The sequence below is a fragment of the Hypomesus transpacificus genome, chromosome 15 (genome assembly GCF_021917145.1).
Source record: "Hypomesus transpacificus isolate Combined female chromosome 15, fHypTra1, whole genome shotgun sequence".
In the NCBI taxonomy this organism is placed as follows: Eukaryota; Metazoa; Chordata; class Actinopteri; order Osmeriformes; family Osmeridae; genus Hypomesus; species Hypomesus transpacificus.
In genome coordinates this window covers 8,522,331-8,542,504 of record NC_061074.1, presented here as the reverse complement: position 1 = coordinate 8,542,504, position 20,174 = coordinate 8,522,331, and the positions used below count along the sequence as shown (strand labels likewise).

Below are 20,174 nucleotides of genomic sequence, written 5' to 3'. Positions count from 1 at the left end.
TCTTCTAATCAGTTTGATCCTCTGGCTAGCACATGGTCTGCCAGTCAGATACTGCCCCGGGGTGCTGGCCTGTCTAACCTCCTCCCCTCCTCTCTCTCCCCCAGCCCCACCGCATCCTGCAGGCCCTCAGGAGGTACGTCCGCGCAGAGAACAAGGATCGTCAGCACACCATCCGTCACTACCAGCACGTCCTCGCTGTGGACCCTGAGAAGGCTGCCCAGATGAAGTCTCAGGTAAGGGTGGTCTGGTCTGGTGGGGTGGTCTGGTCTGGTGGGGTGGTCTGGTCTGGTGGGGTGGTCTGGTCTGGTGGGGTGGTCTGGTCTGGTGGGGTTGTCCAGAAGTTGCTCAGAGACTCGTTTTGAGCAGACCAAATTGCTCTTTCCTCTGCCGAGGAGCCCCTGGGTAGCTGTTGAGCCTTGCAGCAGTGAATGTGTTCTCTATAGCCTGGCCTGACAGGAGGGAGAAGATTGTAATTCACTAAAGCTCCAGATGGAGATTAGCACCGCACGGGTCTTGTATAATGCCGGGCCGAGATCCGCTTCCATGGATTGAACTGGATGGTCTTTTGTCAGGCATGCTAGGCTCTGTGACAAACCTATCAAGTGTGTTATATACCGTTCGTATCATAGACGCTATCAGCCATTAGCTATGAAAGCAGTGACCTTGGGCTGGGAGAGAGAGAGGGAGGGAGAGACTGGGGAGAGCAGGAGGGAGACTCTGAAGGTGGTCGTGGGAAACCCAACACGGTGGCTGGGTTTATTTCAACTGCTTATTTTCATTGCTTAGTTCCTGTTTATATTTTGGTGTTGGCTGAGCTCCGTCTCTCCTCCTATCGGTGGCCTCGACGTTCCGCTCGGCTGCAAAGCAGACTCAACATTTCCATTGCTTTGGTCTGCTTCCCGGGCCTATGGGACACGTGACTCCCAGAGTACAGTGTGGGGTGAGATTACCCATTGTGTCAGGCAATCTGCTGTTCCTGGGCTTTTTATATAACGGTCTGATTGGAGTGTCAGGGGATAAACGTCGCTCTGTTTCACCTAAGCTCCTGAAGCCTCTAGTCTAGCTCAGGTAAGGGGAGACCGCTGAAGCCAAATCTCTCCGCTAACACTGGAACATGTCAATTTGTTCTGAAGTTGTTTGTCAAACATCAATAGTGGCTGCAGTTGGGGAACAGCAGTTATTGCCATCCTCCCTTACTAAGGCACATTACTGCCACCTGTTGCCGGTTCTGGGGTACCACATTCGCTCCGTGGACAAAGACGGCAGTCTGGATCGTCCTGCCGTCGCCAGTGAACACAGTTTATGCTGTGCCGCCTTTGATTTCAACACTCGTTCACGTGACTTTACATAACACGTTTCTGTTTTCGTCATTTGGGTTTGCGCCACCTATCACCTTAGAGTCCGCTAGTCTCTCTGGGGTGTGATGTGATGATGTGATGCTGTGATGCTGTGATGCTGAACCCGTACCTTTGTGTTCCCTCTGCCAGGTGATGACCCACCTGCGTGTGATCGAGGAGCGCATGAACCAGAGCCTGTCCCTCCTCTACAAGGTGCCCCACGTGGGTGAGGAGATCCAGGATGAGATCGGTGAGTCACGCCGCCTCAACCTCTGCCTCAGCCTCTGCCTCAGCCTCAACGGGGAGGAGGGGGGAAGGAGGCGAGAGCACTCTGTGGAAGACACTGAACATGTATCAGCTATAATGTTCTCTTCATACTCAATACGAAGGAGCGACTCGTGCGAGCTGACGGGAAGTTATTATGCCGCACGGTTTTTAACTTTTTGTCAAAGGCCAATGTTGACATAATTCTCAGAAATATAGAGAGCCAACTCCCTCTGCCTGTACTGTAAACCAATTATCAGAGAGTAAAATGTCTTTGTCTGGTGGAGAGGTGGAGGAGAGAGAGGGGCTAATGGAGCTTGTCTGCGAATGCCTCAGCTGGAGAAGCTACCGGCACAATTACATTTAGAAACTCTGCACTGCAGCATTTGGACGACTTTAGTCTGAGGGAGCAGGAGCTGCAGACAGACGGATCTGGCTCGGAGGTGTCTCTGGCGTGCGTGTGCGTGTGCGTGTGTGTGTGTGCGTGCGTGTTCTTAGACGCCGTTCATAAAAGGAGTCATAACACGGTGTGCAGCACAGATTAAAGAGGAACTCATGACAGAACTGGGTCAACTCTCTCACTGCATCCAGCAGGCAGACTTGCAGATCTATGGGGGGGGGAATGGCACTCTGTTACATGCACACACGCGTGCACTCTCCATTAGAGTTTAAAGAAGTGGATTTCTAAGGTATTAGGATGATTGCTGTGGGGAGTGGGAGGTGTGTGGGGGGGGGGGGGTGGTAATTTGATTGAAGCTCATCCTGTTTATTACTGTCGTGTTCCTGGTTGACGGCTGTCGGAGTATCTGCTCACCTGTTTCCCTCCCTGCCTCCCTCCCTCCCTGCCTCCCTCCCTCCCTCCCTTACTCCAGACGAGCTGCTCCAGGAGCAGAAGGCTGACATGGACCAGTTCCTGTCCTCCATCTCCGAGTCCCAGCCGGACGTCACCGTGTCGTCCGAGGAGAGCATGGAGCTGCCTGCCTCCGAGGGCAAGCCGTACCGGCCCTTCCAGGTCACCTCCCTGGGGTCCCACTCTGACCCAGAGGGTGAGAAGCCCCACCCCTTACACACACGCGCGCACACACACACACATCCTCACCACATACAACGGCCCACGTCACCCTGTCACACCCACTATTAGCACTCTGCCTTCAAAGAAACACAAGAGCCACTCGTAAGGAGCCTTGTCACGGAGCGACACCCTATTTAACTGCTGGTGTTGTGTGTGTCTGAGGGACAGGAGATTGGCTCCAGGGCGTAGTGACCGTGGCTGGGCCAGCAGTGTGTCTGAGCCTGGGAGATGTTCTTATCTGAGCCAGAGAGCGCTCAGAGCGGCCCAGCCTTCAACACAACGCCATTGAAGTTGGAATCAACTCACAACGCCCCCGGCTCCGTCGCAGAGCTCGAGCCAAAGCGCTTTGAAAATGTTTTTTTCTAGCGACACATTGCTTCTCTCCCCATGTCACGTTTGTTTCCGGACAAAAGATCTAAACCGTTTGAAAGAATCTGGTGAGGTGGGGGGGAACGCACCAATTGGAAGGTTGAAAGAAAATACGTTTTCACAGAATTACCATGCCAGCACCTAGCAGGAACTGGCCAGTTTTGAAAACTGCTTTTCTCTTGATTTGGGTTATCTCTCATCCCGGAAGCTTCCCTGCAGGAGTTCGCTTTCGATCGTTTAACACAGCTTGATGAATCCAGCCTTTTCTCTGCTCACCTACGTTTTCTCTTTTTTTCTCCTTTTTTTTCCCTTTTCCGTTTTTTCTTTCTATCAGACTCCCCACGTGCCTTCAAGAAAGGTTGGTGTCTCTTCTCCCTCTTTTTTTCCTCTCTTCCCCCCTGTTCCTCATCTCCCATCTGGCATCCCTACATCTGTTAGTTCTCTCCATCCTTCCTTTGTTGAAATCTGTAATCGTCTATCTTTCCCTGGCTATGTTTTTTCCCCATTGCACTCACGGCCATGTTCTCGTCCTGTTCACTCTTCCAGTCCTCTGTGTGGTGTCCCTCCCTGGGCCTCCTGATCAGACAGGCTCTATGTTCACCCCTGCAGTATCCTTACCTGGTTCTTAGGAACTGGAGCCAGACTTGTCAGAACGACCCAGACACAAGGTCACAGCAGCCCCCCTCTCAGGCCAGAGAGACCCCACCCACCCCCTTTTCCCCGTTACCACATCCTCTCTACATTTGTTAAAGTGCTCCCCTTAATTAGCCCCCCCTGCCCCTCTCCTTCCCAGCCCCTTCCCTGCCCATCCCTGCTTGGAGCTCTGTGATTTACTATCCCTGTCTGGGACACAGTGTTTCCAATGACCCACAGCCAAGTTTCAATCGGCCCAATTTGTTACATTTACATTTAGTAATTTAGCAGACTTACAGTAAGTACAGGGACATTCCCCCCGAGGCAAGTAGGGTAAAGTGCCTTGCCCAAGGACACAACGTCATATTGGAGGGGCAGGGAATCGATCCGGCAACCTTCTGATTACTAGCCCGACTCCCTCACCGCTCAGCCATCTGACTCCCTGAATTTGTTCCCTGGTAAACTGAGTGGGAAAACCCCCCCCCGGTCCGATCTGGGTTTCATTCACCTCGAGGGGTTTCCAACCTCTGTGCTCACAGGCCCTGCCCCACCTTGATCCTCTTGTCCTCGTATTATATGATATGACACATTCTATTACTCCATATCAATGTTATATGATAGCAGGTGCTTTTTCCTTCTGCGAGCCTCTATCTCCTGGTCTCAGTAAGCCCCTGTGATTGTGCTCTGTAGATGTGTGTGTAACTTTTGTCTTCTGTTCGTCCTCCGGTGTATTGTGCTAGCTCAGACTGTGGTGTTACATTGTCCTGCTGATAGTGGAGGGATTACTGTCAGGGGCTGAGGCGGTGACGGCCAGTACTGTAGCCAGCCGGAGAACGCTGGCGTGCGCCAGCACTGTCACCCGCAGTAAACATGCAACATTGTTCTCTCGCTAAATCCGACAGTTCTTGGTTATTGTGCTAATCCTGCTGTAATGGTGTCTGCAGCAGCAGCAGCAGCCAGCAGGAGTCAGAAGGTCCAGGCCAGACAGATCTCCTCAGCATGTCACTTAGACCAGGAGCTCACTACAGCTGCTCTCTCTTCTCACCTGATTTATTCATGGCATACTTGACATGGGTATTAATAGATACGATGCCTTGCAAAAGTAAAAATCAAATTAAAAGCGACGAGTTTCATAGCAGGAACATTTTACTCCCTGGCTCCTTGTCATGAACACACAATGTGTTAGAATGTTAGCTTTTACGGACAATTGTCCTTCCTTGTTTGGAGGACTGAGCTGACGCCGACATGCTAACATGCTAACACAGCCCATGGCGATGGTGCTCTCGATCCGCCTGTGTGTCTATTGACACGCCACAGTTCACCTACGTGACCTCCACACACTGACTGAATGCAGCCATTGTGGGGATGTGTTGTCATGTGCATGTGACTGGAGGGCACCATGTGCACGGCACTGTCTCGTCAGTGAGGCTATTGTAGCAGTCACGACTCCGCCAGGCCACACACTGCAGAAGCTGAGGAACGGTACTAGGACGACGGGAGAAGGAGGGGAGATAGGGCTGCGTCGTAGAGCCGCTGCACCATTCCTCCTCCTCCTCCTCTCCACCCTGGTGCTCCATGCGTGGGCCCGTCTCTCGTTTCTGACCGCCCTCCCCTGATCTCTGCAGGCTCCGGGATGTCCGGTCTGGACGGTCTGATCGGCGCTGAGGAGAGGATCATCAACAGCAAGGGGAAGATCAGCGACAGCGTGGTAAGAGGATTACAGACTGACGTCTCAGCGGCGCTTGGTGTAGAAGGAGATGCCAGTGATCACCTGATCGCGCCTGGTTTCCTCGCTGTTCAGCTTCGGTATCATGCTGGCACAGCTACTTAAGGGACCTGTTTTGTTAGGTTCAGATTGTATGATTCTAGACTCCAGGCTCAGGGAGGTAAATAAATATTGTTAGGATTGAGAAACCCTTTTATCAGCTTTGACATAACTCACAGTTTTATTTATTTATTTGTCAGAGACTTTTTTCACAGCTTTTTTTAAACTTTAGTAACTATGATGCCATAGTTACAGCTGTCTCCACTCCAAAAGGCCATCACGACCCTTCTTCACCAAAAAGCATTACTGTCAATGGATTGCCCAGAATTCATTGCATGCATTTTCATTTGCCAGCAGCACCAGTTTTCTTACATGTTCAATGTGTTTTGATGGTGGACTGTGTTTGTGTCTTGCATGATCCCAAACCACGCTTACAACTGTGCTTGTGTGTAGCTGCCGTGGTTTGTATACGGTTTTGTGTGCATGCCGGTATTTTGTACATGTACTGAATAACTGTTTCAAAAGTCTGAAGAATCAGTGTTTATAGTGTAGCATAGCATATTTTATTGAAATTATTTGACCAGAATATACTCACTACACAGGCAACTGTGATGCCAGATGCCTGTGTGGTGGAAATCATTGAAAATGATCAAATCCTGTTTCCTTTTTTTTCCCATTTTTTTTTTTTTTAACTGCTAGAAAACTCTGATGATTCAGGTGCTGTTACACTGCTGATATTGTTTCCACGCCAACACACCCACAGTTAATTATTCAAGCTGCACTTTCATAAACCTAGGGTTGAGCTTAGTGGTCTCAGTTTCAAAATCGACGGATGTTTTTTTGCTCGATTATCATCTTTAGTCCTAACAGAGAGATATTTTGTTGTTGATGCTTGATAAAAACAAAACAATACTCCCTCGCCCTTTTTATAATGCAGAAACAAATGGTATTAGATAGCAGTCACTGATCTGTTTGAATACACAGAATAATTTACACCGAAACACACCCAGGCGCACCGTAAAGTGAGTGTAAGTATAACCTGGGCTCCCCTGTCTGTGTTGACAGGTGATTGATGAGTCTCTGGATGTTAAAGAAGTGATTTACAGTGCAGAGAGAGTCAGCGTAATGCATGCTGATGATCTGGTGAGTACAGCGCCCTCCTCTGGGCTCTCTGGGGAACTGCAGAGGAAACCTGCCCTTGGCCTGGACTCACACACACTGTACCAGACAGCTTCCTCGTATTGTGATCCTCCATTCAGTTTCCTGTTTTTCTGTTCTGTGCATGTTTACGCATGACTGTATGTGACTGTACCAGAATGTACACGGGGTGCTCGGTACATTCGGTGAATGTGAATCCACAGAAACCGTTGGGTTTACGCTGCATTTGTGTGTGAATGAGCTGAAGACGGCTCACTGGCTGTCGGCATACATGCACTTTCATTTGGCATCACATCCGACACAGTGAAACTCCACACCCTGTTAGGGGATTGACGCGGAAGATGCGCCATTGAGACGTGTTTACTGGCCACTCGTGATAGTGATACACAGGGCCGCTCTTTACCGCTTCAGCTGTTGAGTCTCGCTGATCCTCTCTGGGTCGACCCCCTCACCTCTCTCACTGTTCTCCAGAACTTCCCGTCTCGTTCTTCTACCTATTTTTTATCAGCTGTCATGTCTAATGGGAAGCCTTCTAATATTGTTGTGGATGTGTTAAGTCGAGATGCCCGTTACATAATGCATTAAAAGATGATTTAGTCCAGTGTGGTACATCGTACAACAACAGCAGCATATTGTGTGTGTCTGTAATCATCTCAATTTTCCCCTCCCCCATCTATCTTTCTCCCTCTCCCTTTCTCTCTTCACACACACACACACTCACACTCTCCCCTCTAGGAATCCTATCGTCCTCTTGAGGAGGACTTCAGCTTCGGGAGCAGTGCCCTGATTGGCTTGTTGGTGATCGCGGTGGCCATAGCAACGGTGATAGTGATCAGCCTGGTGCTGCTGAGGAAGAGGCAGTATGGCACCATCAGTCATGGCATTGTGGAGGTGAGCGCACGCACACACACCTCTGGTCGGGGTTCTCCCTCAACAACAACCTGGAAGTGTCTCCGTATATAAGCTCTTCTGTGTGTGCTAACGATGATGATCTCCACATCCCGTGTGATTTAGGCACACAGTTCAAATTTCTTCCAATTGTAGATTCTATTTCTACAGATCTACCATTAGCTAGAATCTGAATCTTGGTCATCTGCTTTCAACAATCTTGGAATAGCTGGAAGTAGAGTTCGGTCTGGCTTGTCTAGCTGACCCATATCCCTGTCTTGTGTCCAACCCACCTTTCCTCTGGGACAGGTTGACCCCATGCTGACCCCAGAGGAACGCCACCTCAGCAAGATGCAGAACCATGGCTACGAGAACCCCACCTACAAATACCTGGAGCAGATGCAGATCTAGTGTGGGAAGACGGGGGGGGCGATGTGGAGGCCATGAAAAGAAGGCAATAGAGGGGGGAACATACTACTGACCAATAACAAAGATGCTCTCGTCAAAATCATTTGCATACGAATGCCCTATACTGGTTTGTTCAAAACAATTCTTAAATAATGCTACTACTTCTACTACTGCTACAATTGTATTATAGAGCTCCTTTTTGATCTTTTGTTTCTTTTAAGAGGTGATGTATCTACATTTTACATTCTGGAAAAAGTGATTCAGTAAATGACTCTGTAATTATGCATACCATTATCCTTGATCAAGATGTAAAACATTTTTTTATGTTCTTTTTTTTCTCAAATCAAATCAAGCTAACGGTTGAAATTAAATGTTTTTGTGGCCATCAACGAATAACTTACACAAAGACACTACTGGTTTCTTCCTCATTGTACAAGTGTCCAATTTCTGATGGTCTCATAGATGTTTTACCTGATTTATTTTCAATAGATTGCTTGTATAATGATGGTTATTTGTACCAATTAAAATGTATGGTGAAACGAAAATGAGAAAAAAATGAAACTAAATCATAAAATACATTTTCTTTCTGTCCTTTGTTATGACAACAAAGTATACATAAACAGTTTAAATATATATATAAATATATATAAAAAGTAGATGTTTTATTCCACCTTTTCTCCAGGGAACAGTTTATGACTGATGCATGGGTTGGTGACAGAGTTGTGTTGCTGACCCCCAGCTAGTCAGCGTGTGCACAGTCCCCCAGCTCACTAGACCTGCTCTCAACCCTGATCCATCTTAAGAAGTGGGAAAAGCCCTTTATATCCCCTAAACACACACACACACATATCCATCATTGAAGTAACAGTGTGACAACATCATTTTGATCCCGAAAGATCCCCATGATTGATGTGTGATCATAGTTGAATGTATTGTGGAAGATTCTGGATGTTTTGCCTCTGAGTAAGTCCCTCGAGGGTCTGATCCTGTATTGGCAGAGTGAGCCAGCGAGTGAAGACGCCACACAAAATATTTTGCACAAACAATTTGACTGTGTCGTGATTCCAAACATACAATCGATCAATGGAAACTAATTTGGGAAGTATGGGTTTTTCATGAACAGCTGTTTGCTTTGCTGGTCCTAAAGCACAGAGCAGTTTGAGTAATATTTGATAGACAAAAGCCATTATAAAATAAGTAATTGGAGCTGGAGGGCTGTGCAGACTGACTGACAGACAGACGGGGCTTAGAGAACTGGTTTCTGATAAAAGCAAAGTGTGTATTTGTACCGGTAGAGAACTGCACAAACAAGTAAATTGAATCCTAGAATCATTAGTTTTTTTTTCTCTTAGTATTGTCTTGGTATGCCTGTATAGTTGATGTTGCAATCATGGCTTTCTGGAGGATTACCTGTGGTGTGCATTGTTCTTATATGAAATGATATGATATATATTTTTAAGTTTGTTTTCTTGTTTTCTAATTTTCTCTTCCTGTGACAGTATCTCTGTATGTGACTGTCTCACTATGCACCCAAATGGCTTCAATCTTGTAGTTGCCTGCTTGATTGTGTGGTAGGGAGGGGAGACTAATATATGCGTATTAGTGATACAATTTGATTGACATCAATGGAAACAGATTTATGGTTACAGGGGGAACACATCAATAAACTCACTACTTCCATATTGGTAGGCCCCTACCTCCTGTCTTTTTTGTGTATGATATAATTGTATCGGCTGTTTGGTTCTTTTGATATGAAACTTCAATCATTACGCTAAATCTTTGTAGTTTTCATTTTATAAAAAATTAGCCTGCGTGACATGACGTAAGTCATGTATGAAACGCTTATGATTTGGTTTCACAATTTCTGACAGAGGGTTTTTTTCAGCAACAGAAACTGTTGACTCATACATGCGTGACATTTTAAAAACATCCTTCTGGATGACTCATCTTCAGATAGCTCACTTCGATACTTCAATCCAATTGTTCAAAGTAGTATTCTCAAATTATTAAATTTTTATGTTCATGTTAAAAAATTCGTTGGTTGAATATAATAGGCTATTGGCTAAAGTGAGCATAAACGTTTTGATTTAACTCGATTTTGAAATTAGTTGAAATCTGAATTTGTCTACGGAAAAAAAACATACACCTGTACAATTAAATGTGTTTTTAGACATTAACAAATAACTTACACAAAGACACTGGTTTTTCTCTCATTGTACAAGTGTCCAATTTCTGATGGTCTCATAGATGTTTTACTTGATTTATTTTCAATAGATTGCTTGTATGATGATGATTCTTTGTACCAATTAAACTATTGTACTATTGACTAAAGTGAGCATAAACGTTTTGATTTAACTCGATTTTGAAATTAGCTGAAATGGGAATTTGTCTACGGAAAACACCCCATACACCTGTACAGGAAGTCACAGGTAGAGGCAAGTATCGCTTAGACACGCCCGCCACAACCTGAATCTCAACGGAAAAGTTTTTGTAGACGACAGGTAGGCAAGACCACAAATCGTGGGTGAATTACAACCATACAGATATAGACTACAATTGAAACATATATCTATATGTATATATAATTGCATTGAGAGCATTAAATAGGCTTCGACAAACTTTATTTCACGTGTTTTGAATTGGTCCCGGTTTGGGGCGTTGTGGTTCACCTACACTCGTCAACAAACAGGATCACCTGGAAGACGAAAGGCCTGTACGTTTATTGTACTTGGAAATTTGCGAGGTTGTTGCAACAAAAAGAAGACCTTCCAAGCAAGATCAAAAGAACTGGTGTCAACAGTTTGCCTCTCAAAACCATGGACCACATGGACAGCGGAATGCGTTACACGCCAAAGGTACGATACATTGAGTGTATTCAGTAAAGATGTTCTCTCTCCCTCTCCCTGTTTGCATATTTGAATCAGGAAGTTAAGGCGTTTAAGACTTGCACGGTCAACATAACATTTGTCTTAGGCTTAGTTGTTGAAGCATCTGGTACAGTCTCTCATAATGGGATTTTAGACGTCAACAACCAAGAATATTACTGTTAACTAATTGAAACACAATAGACTATGAATCAACCAAACAGGTGTTGTGCCGAAATCTCACTCCCTGACAGAATTCCATTCCCCTATGTGTGAACGCACGCAATGCCTTCCTAGCACATTGCTATGTGTAGGTTGGCGAACCGAGGCGATTTTTACGATTAAACTGTTAAACCTGTGTTACCTTGTCTTAGGCTTTGAGAAAACTGTCAGTAAGATATTTTATTCATGTTTCATTGAAATATAAGTGATGTTGCGCTCCACTTGAGAGCCTATATGATTTGTATGTGCTACATGTAAATCTGAATGATTGTTTCACGAAAATAGACGTGACGTTGAGCTACACTTGAGAAACGATGTTCATGTTGTGCTACACTGTTCTATCATCGGTATGAGGTAATATGTGAATTATGTTGTAGTAGGCAGTGCGCGTGTTCACGCGTAGGGGAGTGGAATTCTGTCAGGGAGTGAGATTTTGGCACAACACCGGCACATGCAGGAGGAAGCCAAGCTTTATAAAAGCCAAACCATACTGCTGTCAATACAAAGCTACACAAACATTCCAGTAGTAATGCTAATGAAGGTTTTTTTGTAATCATATGGTCATGATTTCACATGAATTTGCAGTATCATCTCTCATTTTGGCTGTGATTGTAGCTGACAATTAATACCCTGTAATGGAATTTTTTGGGGGGTTAAAATAATGTTGTAATTAAAAGCTCCTTTACTCCTGTCATGTCCATAAGCAGAGATTGTATACTGTTTGTGCTGGATTTACACAATTGAGGTAAAAAAAAATATAGAAGTTTTGAATGGTGTGTTCGAGTAATGAGGGAACCACAACACAGATGCATAGATTCCACACCCCTGTTCTGACATGTTGAGTAGAACATCTCCACTTTGGAGGGATCTGTAAAACTCCACGTAATCACCCCACACACACAACACCCCCCACACAACAATGATGGAAACAATGCCTGGCAAACCTACCTTATCTGATGACACATTCTGGTTAGCAGATACATGCCCAGTTTCACCTTGAAATAACTTGTCTTTTGAATCTGAATTTGCTTTATTTGCCATGTAAGTTCACATGTAAGAATCTAAAATATGAAAAAGTATGACGTTCAGCTCGTCTCTGGAATCAGAGTCTGTGAAAATAACCTAACTGTTTTTCTGTTGTACAAGGGACCCATCAACATGCTTCCCATAGACTTGTATCTCATTATAGAAGAAGCTTGTATCTCAGCCTTTGATATGTTTAGAGATCGGAGGTTAGAAGTGGCGATCTTGAGTTGGTGCAATACCTCTGGGTCTAAAGTTTTTATTGACACTACTTGGCTTGAGCTTTGTGGATGGTTATCTGTCCCAAAACAGCATGCCTGAATTATCAGAGGTATTGGCTGGGTGCCATGTGAGTCCTGCCACTTGTTCACGGTATCCATGGCGAGAGATCTACCTTAAATAAATCAGAAATTTCATTTTTGATATACATGGTGCTTAAATGTATTGTAATGACCAAACTACGGACCTACTACATATATCAGTTATTTGGGTACTGATGGTTTTTCTGTTGTGTAAGATGAATGTAGGCTAATGTAATGTCACACTTCTCTGATGACTCTTGAGCACAATGGCTGCTTCTCAGCAGGTTGGACCAGATTAGAAATGCTGAAACTCAGACTCCACCCTTCCCCATGCTTCACTTTCCCAGAATACCGGAAGCTGTACTCAGAAGGTGTTTTTACCTGCGTGTGTAGCTCCCGTTTCATCCAAACAAATCTGTTCATGGCTCTTGGTCATGCTAGTTTTGTTTGTTTGTTTGTTTGTTTGTTTTCTCATGTACAGCATTAATTTTGGTCAAAACAGCTCATAGCATGTTTTGTTTTCATAAAACTCCTTCATGTAGCTTCAACCCCCGTCACCAAAAACCTGTCGACTGTGAGTGTACCAGTAAATATAGACACACATTCCTAGAGTGCACGTGCACATACATGCTCTTAACTAAACCCAACTATCTTTATACCTGTTTTTCTGAAGTCCTTTAGTTGTAAGGAAGAATCCATTCTTTCTATTCACTTACAGAATACTGACAACATAATTGACCTTTTGTCATTGTAAAACCCTTCTCAGTGGAGTAGGAGGATGATTATTTAATGGTGTCCGCTATAAAACTGCTCTTTTACGAGGGGTTGTTGTGGTAACTGTGATCCTCCCCATCCCTCTTCCAGGATAAGGATTGGGAGAATTCTGTCCAGTTCCTGCCGGCGTCAGACTCCAAGAAGCTAGAGAAGAAGAAGGGCCCAGGGAAGGTGGGGGCCGTGATCGGGCTGGTGATCCTACTCGCTGTTATTGCCCTCATGACCGGTCTACTGGTCTGGCATTTCCACTGTGAGTGATCCCTGCCTCAACCCACATCTACTGTACAAACTACAAACTACACCCAGCACACAACACGAGACACGTCTTTCCAGTTCTCTGGTTCACGATAAAATGATGTGTGTGGCGTCTTTCTCCGTTTAGTCCGTAAGGATGTGAGGATCAAGAAGATGTACAGTGGCTCCATGAGGATCACTAACCAGGTGTTTATCGACGCCTACGAGAACTCCAACAGCAGCGAGTTCAATGCCCTGGCCAAACAGGTCACCACACAGGTGAGTCAGCTCCTGCCCTGGCCAAACAGGTCACCACACAGGTGAGGCAGCTCCAGGCACCCCTAGACGCAAAGCGAGCAAAGGTCAAAGTTCATGAGCATTGTGAAGGGGGAAAGGAAACGGAAATACTGCTTGTTGCATTTGAATGTTGGATTAAGACATTGAATTATCTGTGTGAAAGCAAGGCATATGGTCACAGGTTGGGGGGGGTTAATGACCCTACAAGGACAGTTGGCCATTTGAGATAGTCATCTCCTGGAGTTTTATGACCTTTTGACTTGGAGCGAGACTCATGAAGGTGTTTACATTTACATTTACATTTATTCATTTAGCAGACGCTTTTATCCAAAGCGACTTCCAAGAGAGAGCTTTACAAAGTGCATAGTTCACTGATAATAACAACAAGATAGCCCCACAGCATTGCGGGTAGTCAAAAACAAGAAGTACATATTGTGAACAACCAAAAAATAGTGCTAAAGGGAAGAAACCATAAGAGCATGTAGTTAAACAAGTTAAAAACGTTTAGATGATGATAAGGTATAATCTTATCTACTGGGAAGAGTTCATTTGGGGATGTCTCTCTGGTCACTAGCTGTGTAAGTGATTGATAATTCTTGAGACCAGATGTTTGACAAATTCCAGGGTACTCCTTTAAATAAAGATAGGTTGGATATCAGAACTTGGCCAGATGGTTTTGGGTTGTTGTCTGATGTTTGTGTTGGTATAATGGTTGTGCTGTTTTATAAATGTGAGTTTGAAATACATTTAATTCAGTTAAACGATTGATCCTCTGAATAACTTCCACCACAGCATCAAGAAAATAGATTCTGAAATAATTTCCGTATTTTCCGTCTTTCAGCTTAAAGCCATCTATGCCAGGACTCCACAACTGGCAAAGAATTACGTTGGTTCTACCATCCAAGCCTTCAGGTAGGACTGTTGTTGAGAGCAGAGTGTGTGTCCAAGCTTCATGGTTGATGTGGGGTCAAATGGCTGAGCGGTTAGGGAATCAGGCTATTAATCAGAAGGTTGCCGGTTCAATTGCCGGCCGTGCGTAATTATGTTGTGTCCTTGGGCAAGGCACTTCACCCTACTTGCCTTAGGGGAATGTCCCTGTACGTACTGTGTCGCTCTGGATATGACTAAATGTACATGCATGTGTTGCCAGTGTGCAGAACGGCACTATCAAACTGTATCCAGGTGTAGTGACCAAACCTGTCTCTTCTGTTTCCAGTGAAGGCAGTGTCATAGCCTACTACCTGTCTGAGTTCAGAGTGCCAGCTGGCCAGGAGGTGGCTGTGGATAACACCATGGCTTCGCTGGACAAGATTGTGGACAAGGTGCGCTCTGTCGGATCCAAGTCTGGCAGTGATCTGGTGTTCGATGATGTCGTGTCTTCAGGTAGAGTCAGAATCCTTTAGCATGGCTCGCTAGCGGCCCACTCAAAGGTCAATTTCACTTTTTCTGCTTGACGTTGTCATATTTTTGTGTATATAATATCATGGAGGGTCATTATGTGATATGTTTTTGTTTCGTTTCACAGCACTAGACAAGCGAATGTTCGCAAAATCATTCAGCAGTAAGTTCTCTTACATTTTACATTCATTAAATCAGTAATCGCACTGGAGATAGACAGTAATTTCACCCAGGCAACACATGAAGGAATCTTCCTGTTCTTTCAGGTTATTACAGATTTGAGGAGCACACCAAAGCCAATCAAATCGGAAAGATCGATTCCCCCGGCTTCCCCAACGCCCCGTATCCCCCCAACACCTTCATCCAGTGGCAACTGAGGGCGGACCCCGGCCACGTCATCAAGCTGGACTTCGACGCCTTCAACCTGGAGGAGGGAGAGGCCGACAACACATGCAAAAATGACTTTGTCAAAGTCTACGACTCCCTGGTGGCCATCGAAAGCAGGGTCATGGAAGAGTGAGTCCGACCCGCACGCTGTCTGGGGGAGAGCTACCCTCACCTGTAGATGAATAACTCCCTGCATTCCTCTCACTCACTTCAGCACTCAGTCTGTAGTTTCTTGTATGTATCATGAGGGGGTTAAACCCATATCGTGTTTTCTGAAGATGACTAAATCAATTGGAATCAAAGGTTCTGGGTTGGATGTGAGTTGGAGTTGTGTGCAAGGTCACCTGCTGATCAAATTAGTAATGCGTCAGCTATTGTTCCTTCTAAAAAATCCTGGTCGGCCTGAGAATGCAGTCTTGGTTGATTTGTATCTTCGAACACATCTTATCCCCACTTTGTTGGCAGGATTTGTGGGTACCATTCCCCCAGCGACCCCTTGAGCTTCCTCTCCTCTCGCAATGTGATGTTGGTGACTCTGCTGACGAATGACAAGAAGAACTACCCAGGTCTGAGGGCCCATGTCTCCCAGGTCGTTCGTGGCAGCAGAGGTAAGGCACTTCACCTCACAATCTACGGTGTAAACTAACCAGATGGGATGGATTGTCCTCAATTTGCTTGATGTTCTCCCATTTGTACGCATTTGTGGTATTTTTTTTCCGTCAGAACTAGCATGTGGAGGCCAGCTGAGTGGAGAGAAAGGTACATTCACTACTCCAAACTATCCCAACTACTACCCACCCAACGCTTACTGTGAATGGACTATCCAGGTAATGTACAATAGGGCAAGACCACGAATTACGGCGAATGCTTCCTTTATAAAAAACCTACTGGGCTTTCGTGTGGTCAGGTGATTCAGCAATTATTTACAGTCTGTACTTTGCTCAGGTCCCTGCAGGTAAAATGGTGAAGGTGCGCTTCATCAAGTTCCTCCTGTCTGAGCCAGGACAGAATGAGGTAGACTGTAAGAAGGACTACGTGGAGATCAACAAGCAACGGTGAACACCCCCATGATGTTAGAGTTTGGAGGTTGAAACCAGAGTTTCCGGCTACTATGTATAGCTGCTATGGGTGTATAGCCACTTGGATATTAGGCTTATACGTGTGTGTGTACGCACATTCATTAGGATGTGCGGAGAGAAGACGACTGTGCAGGTGGTTACAAGTGACACCAACTTGATGTCGGTGCTGTTCTTCTCCGACGCCTCCTACGTCGACCGCGGCTTCAGTGCCGAGTATGAAGCCTTTGCCTCCACAGACCGTGAGTCCCAGAAGAATATTAAAAAAAAACACTCAGGACGTGACAGTTTTTCCCTGACTGTTCTGACTGCCTGTTGAGGACCGTGTCTCACCTCCCAGACCTGGTCTCTCCATCTCCTCCACAGCCTGCCCCAAGGCGTTCCAGTGCAGAAACAAACGTTGCATCAGCCAGGATCTCAAATGCGACGGCTGGAACGACTGCGGAGACCTGAGCGACGAGATGGATTGCCGTGAGTGGACACCATTTTATGCACATTTTGTGACTGCCTGTGACAGTCTGTTACCTGTGAAGACTCCACCTCAAGCTCATGAGCTCACGTCTGTGCAGAGTGCAAGGAGAATCAGATCCAGTGCAACAACGGCCTCTGCAAACCCAAGTTCTGGCTGTGCGATGGAGTCGACGACTGCGGCGACAACACGGACGAATTGAACTGTAAGGGAGTCACCTTTTGTAAGACGAGCACTAATAGGAGTACTTTAAGGAATGAAACACATCTCTTGCCGTCTTCTCATGGTGTCTCTCTGTCTTCCCCCTCAGGTGGGTGTAAGTCCGGGGAAACCACCTGTCAGAACGGAAATTGTGTGTCGGAGAAGAAGCGCTGCGACGGCAAAGACGACTGCGGAGACGGCACGGACGAGCTGGACTGCGGCAGAAGTGAGGACTGCCGTGGTCGCTATGCCAGAGCGTGGGCTCCGATGCGATTGGTCAGTCTCCACGGACGCAAGGTCACTTAAGTTTTTCTTCTCCTCTTTTGCCCAGAAAACGACGTGAGGTGTACTGACGTCACCTACAAGTGTCAAAACAACATGTGCGTTAGCAAGCTGAACCCGGAGTGTGATGATGTCAAAGACTGTGAAGATGGATCAGACGAGGCCTTCTGTGGTAGGACACCCCCTGTTCTCGTATAATAACTCGCACGTCAACTACGAGACGTGACTACTGTGATGTGCATGTACTGTGCTGGTTCTAGAATGATCTGTGATGCTGATTGTCTTGTCGGGCAGATTGTGGGAAGAGCTTGTTCAAGACATCCCGCATTGTAGGCGGGCAGAATGCAGAGGAGGGAGAGTTTCCCTGGCAGGTCAGCCTCCACATCAAGAACATGGGTCACGTGTGCGGGGCGTCCATTATCAGCAACAGCTGGCTGGTCACCGCTGCGCACTGTGTGCAGGACGACACCAAGATCAAGTAGCTACAAACTCCACTTCACTCGCCATGCTAAGCCTTCACCACAGCCTGACGTCCGATTGGATGTTTTACACGTCAACCTGAGAATGAATGTCTCCGTCTCCCTCTCTGTCTCCTTCCAGATTCTCCCGGCCGGGAGTGTGGGAAGCCTATCTGGGCCTTCACATCCAGAAACAGTTTGGGAACAAGGTAGAAAAGAGGAACCTGAAACAGATTATCTCCCACCCCTACTACAACAGCTACACGTTTGACTACGACATCGCCCTAATGGAGTTAGACAGCCCTGTGTCCTACAGCGACTACATCAGGCCCATCTGTCTGCCGGCACCACAGCACTTCTTCGCCGCCGGCAACTCTGTGTGGATCACAGGCTGGGGCGCCACGCGCGAGGGCGGTGAGTCCCACTGCACAACACAGGACTGTTGGTACTGGAGACCAGTGGTTCTCAATCCTGGTCCTCGGGACCCCCTGCCCTGCATGTTTTAGATGTTTCCCTGCTCCAACACACCTGATTCAAATAAATGGGCCTGATAACGACCCATTAATTTGAATCAGGTGTGTTTGAGGAGGCAAATGTCTAAAACATGCAGGGCAGGGGGTCCCGAGGACCAGGATTGAGAACCACTGCTGTAGACCATTAATTCCTTGGTGAATGAATACGCCCGCCACATGTGTTTTGTATGTTATATATATATATATATATTTAGCAGGGCCGAATGTTAAGTCATTTCAGCGAATCCGTGTCGTTGGTTCCAGGAAGCGGTGCCACCGTGCTCCAGAAGGCGAAGGTGCGCATCATTAACAGCACTGTGTGTAACGCCCTGATGAGCGGCCAGATCACCTCCCGGATGATGTGCGCTGGCAAGCTGGATGGCGGCGTCGACGCGTGTCAGGTACATCACCGGGCCTCCACACCCTACAGTCCACTGTCACATCCTGCACACCACCTGACAGGAATGTCCTCTTCTTGTTCTGGGGGGTCAGATGGCTGAGCGGTTAGGGAATCGGGCTATTAATCAGAAGGTTGTTGATTTTAATTCCCGGCCGTGCCAAATGACGTTGTGTCCTTGGGCAAGGCACTTCATCCTACTTGCCTCAGGGGAGAATGTCCCTGTACTTACTGTAAGTCGCTCTTGATAAGAGCATCTGCTAAATGACTACATGTTGTTCTCAGGGGGATTCCGGTGGCCCTCTCTCCAGCCCTGATGGTAGTCACATGTTCCTGGCTGGAGTGGTTAGCTGGGGAGATGGCTGTGCCCGCAAGGACAAGCCTGGCATCTACTCAACGGTCACCAAGTTCCGCGGCTGGATCCAGGAAAAGACCGGCGTGTGAAGGAGAGGAACGTGACCTCTGATCACAGTACTGTATAGATCTTTCTGTCAAGAGCCATCTGAACTTTAGTTGATGAACAGTTCTAACTTAATGAGTCAAGATTTAAATTCTCACACACTTGCATATCTGCGCTGGATAGTGGACTTTCCTCAGAAAAGCACAACTTTTAAGAAGCGTTTGTCAAATGTGTCTTTGTTAGGGGGTGGGTGGGGGGGGGGGGGGGGTTGTGGTTTTGGTGTTTTTAAAATGTAAATATCTTTTTTACCATTTATTTTAGAGAAATTGTTACATGCGAACGCAGGGGGATGAAAGTTAAAGCTTTCCAATTTGTTTTACCAGTGAAGTCTACCATTTTGAAATTGTGGCCTAAATGTGAAATCTGATTCCCTTTTAAGCTTGTTGTTCTTTTCCTCCCTGACTTGGGAGTTTTCTAAAAGACAGCAAAAAGATTGAGCTCATGCTCTTTACTGCCTCCTATGGTTTGGTATTTAAGTCACAAATAACTTAATAATTAAATGTTGGTCATGAAATTCCAAATTACTGGACTTGGAAATGTACTTAAAGATCGGTTGATTCCCTATGGATCTATGGATTTGTATTTTTTAAGCCAGAAACAACAACAACAATAAAATCAGAGACCAGAAACAATTAAATTAGAAATCAGATTTGTTATCGTGAGTCTAACAGAATTTTTTATTTTACTTATACACAATTTTACATATACATTCGTATGATATTTTAATGTTGCAAACCTTTCTGCACTAAGATCATACAGTTGGGAGATTGTATAATAGTGTAATGTAATTATGTATTTAAGATTTCTTGAAATAAAATATCACCAACTATTTGTCTTGGATTCTCTTAACATCTGCACAGAAGTGTAAAACAAACTTGCCTAATATATTTAAATAACATATTGTCTTTGTGTTCATTATGCATG

At 45.9% G+C, this 20,174-nt stretch overlaps 2 protein-coding genes across 5 annotated transcripts in view; both read left to right on the top strand.

The window, feature by feature from the left end:
* aplp2 (amyloid beta (A4) precursor-like protein 2) overlaps positions 1 to 9,590 on the top strand; it is a 42,793-nt gene extending 33,203 nt beyond the window's left edge. For all 3 annotated transcript variants that reach the window (XM_047036363.1, XM_047036361.1, XM_047036360.1), the window contains 7 exons: positions 105 to 233; positions 1,488 to 1,587; positions 2,474 to 2,647; positions 5,301 to 5,383; positions 6,506 to 6,583; positions 7,334 to 7,489; positions 7,796 to 9,590. In XM_047036363.1, coding sequence (XP_046892319.1) covers positions 105 to 233; positions 1,488 to 1,587; positions 2,474 to 2,647; positions 5,301 to 5,383; positions 6,506 to 6,583; positions 7,334 to 7,489; positions 7,796 to 7,897 — 822 coding nt within the window. In that variant the 3' untranslated portion in view covers positions 7,898 to 9,590. The remainder of the gene's footprint in view (positions 1 to 104; positions 234 to 1,487; positions 1,588 to 2,473; positions 2,648 to 5,300; positions 5,384 to 6,505; positions 6,584 to 7,333; positions 7,490 to 7,795) is intronic.
* Positions 9,591 to 10,331: 741 nt separating this feature from the next.
* On the top strand, positions 10,332 to 20,079 carry st14a (ST14 transmembrane serine protease matriptase a). 2 transcript variants are annotated; one of them, XM_047036359.1, is made up of 20 exons: positions 10,332 to 10,395; positions 10,584 to 10,749; positions 13,170 to 13,329; positions 13,462 to 13,592; positions 14,452 to 14,522; positions 14,827 to 14,993; positions 15,136 to 15,171; positions 15,275 to 15,524; positions 15,861 to 16,003; positions 16,119 to 16,222; positions 16,341 to 16,450; positions 16,580 to 16,713; positions 16,838 to 16,942; positions 17,041 to 17,145; positions 17,251 to 17,367; positions 17,473 to 17,595; positions 17,718 to 17,901; positions 18,024 to 18,295; positions 18,658 to 18,794; positions 19,076 to 20,079. In XM_047036359.1, exons 2-20 carry the CDS (start codon positions 10,711 to 10,713, stop codon positions 19,232 to 19,234), a joined length of 2,547 nt encoding a protein of 848 aa, XP_046892315.1. In that variant the 5' UTR covers positions 10,332 to 10,395; positions 10,584 to 10,710; the 3' UTR covers positions 19,235 to 20,079. The 2 variants fall into 2 exon arrangements, with proteins under 2 accessions (XP_046892315.1, XP_046892314.1); XM_047036358.1 differs by having other exon boundaries at positions 10,335 to 10,749.
* The last annotated feature ends 95 nt before the right edge of the window (positions 20,080 to 20,174 follow it).